The sequence below is a fragment of the Pseudochaenichthys georgianus genome, unplaced genomic scaffold, assembly GCF_902827115.2.
Source record: "Pseudochaenichthys georgianus unplaced genomic scaffold, fPseGeo1.2 scaffold_940_arrow_ctg1, whole genome shotgun sequence".
Classification (NCBI taxonomy): Eukaryota; Metazoa; Chordata; class Actinopteri; order Perciformes; family Channichthyidae; genus Pseudochaenichthys; species Pseudochaenichthys georgianus.
Window position 1 is genome coordinate 22501 of NW_027263467.1, and position 7500 is coordinate 30000.

A 7500-nucleotide genomic window follows, 5' to 3' on the forward strand; every position below is an offset into this window, starting at 1 on the left:
TAAGTCAATATAATGTCCCCTGAAGTGGTGTATACATGGTATGTGTGTGTGTGTGTGTGTGTGTGTGTGTGTGCGTGCGTGCGTGTGTGGTATTTGCTGTAATGTCGGGGAGTTTCAGGCTGAAGCAACATGACAGAGCTGCAGTGTATGAAACAGGCTTTAGGGCATGAACTGAAACTGGGCCTGCTAATTCCAAAACACATAAGAATACACACACACACACACACACACACACACACACACACACACACACACACACACACACACACACACACACACACACACACACACACACACACACACACACACACACACACACACACACACACACACACACACACACACACACACACACACACACACACACACACACACACACACACACACACACACACACACACACACACACACACACACACACACACACACACACACACACACACACACACACACACCTCAGAAGTCGTTTGCGAACAAGTTCCAGCATCTCTCTGTTTGTCTCCTGCCCAGATTATTTCAAGGATCTTTTTTTAGTCTTGTTCCAACCGTGGATCTAATTAATCTAGTTGTGGCCATTCTCTGTATTAGTCATGACGACATTGGGCTCAGCCGTGCCTTTCTAAGGAATATCTATTGGCAACATCTCAGAGGTTTGTCAGATGCTATCAGAGGCTGTGAACTAGTTCAGCTAGTTTGTAAAAGCACTACTCATTAGTTGTATTGTTGTGGTAGAAGTCGTCAGACATGTTACTACATTGAAAGTAGAACTACCAAATGATGAGTTAATCTAAATCCTGTATTAGTAATCTGAACGTGCACCGAGTACTCTCTGGATACATTAAGCGGTGTAACAAGTACAATGTTAACCTTTGAGCTGTAGTGGTGGTATAACATTGAAATACTCAAAGTGGTTAATAAACGAGTTACTTTCCACCTCTGTCGTTAAGTGGTCAAACCAGAAGTGAGCGGACACGGAATATTTACAACAGACCACTTATGGAAGGACTTCCACATTCTCCTCTATTGTCTCTTCAAAACCTGAACTGGGAGTTCCTTTAAAACCCGTCTGATCACCTGACTTTGTTTCCTGTTCCGCCTGAATCCTGTTCCGCTTCGTCACTTCACGACTTCGTGCGGAACAGTCCATGCTGCCATAACTTCGCACAACAACGGTCAGACCCCGATGAGTTATCCTTTGATTGATATGCACTGTTCCATCCATGTTTATCAAACGGTACAGTCCTATTGGCTTCTTCTCTGTCCATGCGGTCATGCGTTTTCCTCTCACCCTGCCCCACTCCCCACCTCCCACTCATCTCCCCTTCCCTCAGCTCGTCCTTTCAGAAACTCGATAAGCGGCATATATGTACGTGCCACGCCGCTCCTTCCTAAATAGCTTCAACGTCCGTCCACTCTGCCCTCTTAAACACTACCTCTCGCTCGGCCTTGTTCTCTCTCCTCTCGCTCTCTCCCTGTCTATGCTTTTAAGACGTTCGTAAAAGGAGGTCTTATTGACAAAACAATCGCTCGGCGAGGCTTAAACACTGCCTTTAAAGGGGCATTATTAAATTGCAGGCGGGAAGGGGAGGGGCGGCCAACATGGGAAACCTGATGACCTTGCCATCGATTTGTACATCACCGGAGCGTTAGGAGAACTTAGCAGAGAGATACTGACTGGAGACGGACACAAGGGAAAGTCGAGAGAAAGACGTTTTATTTGTTCCGCTTGAAGCTTTTAGCTGCTGCCCTTGCAGAGCCGTTTACAATGTGTGAGTAGGTAAAGGGTCGTATTGTTTAAAGACACTTAGATAAACTAATCATTCGGAGGCTCTCTTCCGTCTGTGGCTCTCCAACATGCATTTTGGAATACACACATGGAGTCAAATAATGGATTCTCTTCATTACTTTTTTCCAGGATAATGAATATGAATCTATCACGCATGTGTGCTGTGTAACTGTATGTCTGTGTGTTTAGTTAAATAAGCATATACCTGTCCATACTGTGTGTGACTTGGTATTTCTGTGTGTGTATACTGTACAGACATCTATGTACTGTAGGAACTTGTCAAAGTATTTCCATATGGGTGTGTACATTGTGTGTGTGTACGTTCTGTGTGTAAGATTCTGCTGTGTGGATGTGCACACGTATTACCTCACACACTTTCCCATTCAAATTGAGATTCCCTTGTGCAGCGTATTTCTGCCAATAATTCATGAGTGATCTGCGCCCCCTTGCTGGCCTTTAGCATTTTTATTTAATCTGTTGAGCCCTACTGCGTGCTCACTCATCAATAATACACACCGACATGTGTGATGACACATCTATGGTGTGTGTGAGTGCGCGCGCAAGGAGAGACAGTGTGTGGGTGTGGGCGTGTGTGAGCTTAAATGTGAAGGAAAATACACTGCACACACGAAAGTAAAGAGATTATGTGTGTGTGTGTGTGTGTGTGTGTGTGTGTGTGTGTGTGTGTGTGTGTGTGTGTGTGTGTGTGTGTGTCAGACAGAGAGAGGAACATGTGACAGGACTGTGCTGTGTGTGTTGTGTGTCAGTCAGACATGTGTTTGATTGTGTTGGGACAACACACAGGACCCACAGTTCATCCGCGGCCATTCGACATGAATCCATCGCCGATGGCCAGCATCTGACCGTGAAACGCGCTGCCTCTAAGTGTGTTATGCTTTCTGAGGTCCTTGATGCCACAGCTACGTATAGACCTGATTCGATGCGAGGGAACGCATGAGAGAATGTGTGTGTGTATCACTTTTAGAATTTAGACATGCACACATTTGTGTGTGTGAGCGAGTGTGTGTTCATCAACAGCAGAATCACAGCGAGGGAAATTGACTTCACTAAATCAGTGGGTCAGGAGGTAACATCACCGGGGGTTGCTATGGAGACACCCAATGACGGGGCTTCCCAACCGACATCACGCCTGCGAAATGGCAGTTCTCCTAATGTAACCTCTCCCTATCTCTCTCTCTCTCTCTCTCTCTCTCTCGCTCTGATTGTCTCACAATCTATCTTTCTTTCTTCCAGTCCCCTTTCTCCCTCTCTTATTATCTTCATCCCTCCTCCTATTCTTCATCATTCTCTCTTTCTCTCCATGCCTTCATCTCTCTGTCACCCCGTCTTTATTGTTTTCCTACTCAATCACCCTTCCACGCTTCACTGTACCGCTCGCCTGCTCGAACAACCGTGCATGGAAATGTGCCTCTGGACAAGCACGCACACTCACACACACCACTTACACACACACACACACACACCACTTACACACACACACTTGTATACAACAAAATGTGAGGGGGCAGCGGGATCCCAGCATGCAGGGTTTAACAGCTAATACCCCTTAGATTAACCACCCCCGGTTCCCCTCTCTTACACACACACACACACATCTTCCACAAACCGAGATTAACCTCCCACGATTTACACAGTGTGTGTTGGTCATGCATAAGTACACACACCTTCAGGGTGCGTTGCTATCCCCCTACCAATGAACACAACAAACAGAATGAGAGCACACAGTCAGCCTTAAGTGACCAAGCTACTGTTCATGTGACTGACTGACTGACTCTCTCACACACACACACACACACACACACACACACACACACACACACACATACACACACACACACTGACGCACACACAGCTTTATCTCAGCTGGAGGAATTGATCCCCTGTGGATTTCAGAGGGGTCACGTGATTTGATAACCTCTACAGGATTCCCTATGGTCAGGATGCCTTTTTTCTTCCAGTGTGTGTGTGTGTGTGTGTGTGTGTGTGTGTGTGTGTGTGTGTGTGTGTGTGTGTGCGACGTGTGTGTGTGTGGTGTGTGTGTGTGTGTAAGATGTTTGGCCCGGTATAAAATGAATTCTCCATAGACTGATACACCATACCCTAATCTGATGTCTGTCTGTCTCGGAGGTCTCAGATTGAACAATGGCTGGGAATAATGTTAACATCATTAGACTGCTGGTAATGGGGATTTATCATGTCTCATCTCCTTCTCTCCTTATCTCTCTCTCCTTTCTCTTCATCTATTTTTCACTCCGTCTGGCTCTTTAACTCTCCCTCTCCTTCTGCCGCGCTTTGCCTTTCTGCAGTCTCCACTTTCATGCCTGTACCGAGCAGCAACTAACTGATACTTTCAGGGAGTATTTTAAGGGCCGCTCAGATCAAACATCCTCGGCCCGGACCCTGCCTCAGCTACCCAGACTGCAGCCCCTTTAATTAGACACGGCTAATAACACTAAGCATGTGCTGATAGCCATCTCTCTGATAAGACTAGCTGCACAAGGACACAGGCCCCCTTTCTACCTTGTACGGTGCTACCTAAGGTTAAAGCGGCTAGTTAGCAACGTTCTTTTATGGCTCCGGCCGGCCACGCTCGTGCCCAATTAACAGGCTGGTTGGCACTTACAGAGCATTCATTTCAAAAAGCAAGATAGAAATCAGGCTGTGATCTTCCCAGCCAGGCTCGCTGCTAACAAGGACAACTTAGCATGCTAAATGCATAATAAAAAGTACTACATTATAATGTATAAAAAGAATATATGGTCAGTGGAGCAATTAAATTATTTTTAACAGATTCATGAGCAGCGGATAACGAGCAGCTGCTGCTATAATGTGATGCCAAAAGTAACTTCACATTTGGGTAATTTTTGTGCAATAATTTAAGTTTACAGCAGCAATTGTATCCGTCTTTTGAAATGTTATTTGGAGAATAAATATGACATTGTTAATGGCTCGCTACCTCTGAAGTGTGTGGCTCTGTTTCCCCCTTTTTTGGAGAGGACAGCAGAAGAGAGACAGGACAAAGAAGAGTAAGCAGACGAAGTGCTGCAAGTCAGAGGTAGTACACACCACATGTACTTTAAACTAGCTTCAAGGACAATACAGTTCATGAACTAGTTAAATGTGAATGAGATGTTCACCAACTGATGTCCTTCACAGTCAAAGCTGCTACAAAAAGCCATACACACCAAAATAAAACCATCTAATTAGTCTCCGAGCTACCACTTTTTCAGTAATCATTCTTGTGCGACTGGAAAAACATCCTATAAAATCGTCCAACTTGCCATGTCGGAGGATTTTATTAAATGTGTTCAGATGGTAGTTTGACTTAATTAACATGGATGCTCATGTTTGGGCAGAGTTTGGGCTGTTGGTGTGGAAAATCTCTTTAGACGGATTGATCTAGGTGAGGATGGTTCGGTAAGTGGTGTGTGTGTTTCTGTGTGTGTGTGTGTAGGAGGGAAATAGGGGCGGAGTGCAGGCATTAATTCCGATCATTAAGAACTTGGATAGCCTCGGGGCGCAACACCCCTTAAAATCGACTGCACGAAAACCCTGAAACGACTTACCAGTTGTTCACTTGTAGGATGGTGAGGCCTGTGTCTTGCGCCAGCTGTTTCTTCTGTTCTTCTGACGGGTAGGGATGCTGCAGGAGACATTCAAAAAAACATCTATGAGAAAAGGCCGACACAAATTGTTTAATGAAGCTCCTTGCTGTTGAAGAAAAGGGTTTGATGTGCTTTTTAGCACAGATATACTCGTTCAGGTTATACACACACACACACACACACACACACACACACAAAATCATACAGCGTAATGAGGTAAAAAAACGAGATGTGTGTTCATGTTCATTGATGCGTAGGTGTCAGTATGTGTGTGTCTGTATGGATGTATACGGTAAGTATGTGTGTGCATATTAACGCCCCCCCCCCACCCGATCATTAATGGAATATGAAATCTTGTAATTAATGGCAGCCAAAAAGGCAAGCCAATTAGAAAGTTAAGTGAAGTGGAGAACCAGCTCTGGTAATTAGGCAGCCTCTTACACAAATATATTCGCGTCGACGGCCCCCCTTTCACCCTGCTGCATATGTAATCAGTGAGCGGGGAATATGTAACGTTAACCCGATGGACTACAGACAGGCGAATATTAAACCTCTTTTCTTTATCGCTGCTGTTTGCCTTTATCCGTATTACAGGTGGTACAATAACTCTGTTAAGCTAACCACTTTGGTGTAATCACTTTTGCAGTTTAAATACTGATTGTACGAAACCGTAAGTGCAGAAAATCTTTCTTGAACAGTTATCTCCACCCTAGCTCGTCATTTAATTTAATTTTGCAGATATTAAATGTCAAAATATCTGCCATGCAGTGAGAGGGTGGAGCAATGTTATATATCTGTAATGTTAATTGATTTTCACACAGAGATGATTAAACCTCCATTTTTATATGTCTTAACTTAACTCGCATAACTCTTTTGATATCCAACCACAAGAGGAGGTCATTCTCCACGGATACAAGACGACTTGGCCTCGCTGAGATGATGCTACATGTATCTGACACATGGATGCATACTACACAGAGTTCATGTGGGGGAAACAACCGAGACTAACCTCATACCCGGCGTTCGTTAAGATATCTAAAGTCGAGCCACCTGTTTAAATATATTGAATGAATAAATTGGATAAATGTGAACTTGGGGAGTGTGTTGATTTACATTAGAGTGGGGGGGGGGGTATCACAGTTGCACGGAGCCTTGTTCGTGGAGGACAATGTGCTGTTCATGACTGAGACAAACGTGGACTGTGCTGAGCACCATGGCCGGCCATAAAAGAGGAGAGGAGGAGGAGGAGGAGGAGGAGGAGGAGGAGGAGGAGGAGGAGGAGGAGGAGGAGGAGGAGGAGGAGGAGGAGGAGGAGGGGAGAGAATAGATGGTTGAATGGATAGCTTTAACTGGAAATATGTATATAAAAAAATGCAATGTATACATTTATGAAAGAAAAAAGAGATAACAAAAAGTGGATTAAAAAAGCTCCTTAGTGTTTTGCCAAGCAGGGTTTATATCGCATTTTACTGAGTGATTTTTGTGCAATTATAACAACAATGTGTAATCTAATTCCCCCATGTACATATATCAATCCAAACAATAAAAGGCAACACAAATATTTAAGGTAAAATGTACTTCCTTGATAACAGACACCACTTAAGGATGCTAACGTCGTAGCAATAGCACACACATTATCGAGTACAAAATCAACAATAAAAACAACCGGTCTGTTCGAGTGGTTTGTCTAATCAGAGCAACACATTTTGTTCTGTCATTTAAAAGTATGTATTAGATTGATGATAACAGACCACCCCCGACAGGACCCTTATCTACTTTCTTATGGTGTCCAACAACAGATGTGGCTACTGTATAATACATATAGTGTCTCTCACAAGAAAACACACTTAACAATCAGACGTGCCAAATCAGTGCGGCGCCAGCGTTTTCATTTTTTCATTGCAGTTTTTCCAGTGCATAATGAACAGGATTGTGTTTAATGTCGGGACGACCCAGCAGAGAGAGAGCAGAGCCTCCCCTTGTCCATGTGATTGGTTGTGGGGAATGGGAACACAAGGAAGCTAATTTCATGCGCTAAGTTATAATTGCATTGTCGCCTCTGGCCAAATGTGTGTCCACTTCTCGTCT

The 7500-nt window shown here is 44.3% G+C and overlaps 1 protein-coding gene across 1 annotated transcript in view; it reads right to left on the reverse strand.

Annotated features, from left to right (window-relative positions):
- Nucleotides 1-7500, reverse strand: part of LOC117444826 (homeobox protein Meis1-like) — a gene marked incomplete at its 5' end in the record, with an annotated part of 51232 nt that overhangs the window by 19092 nt on the left and 24640 nt on the right. The window contains one exon of the mRNA XM_034080200.2: nt 5374-5450. Coding sequence (XP_033936091.1) covers nt 5374-5450 — 77 coding nt within the window. The remainder of the gene's footprint in view (nt 1-5373; nt 5451-7500) is intronic.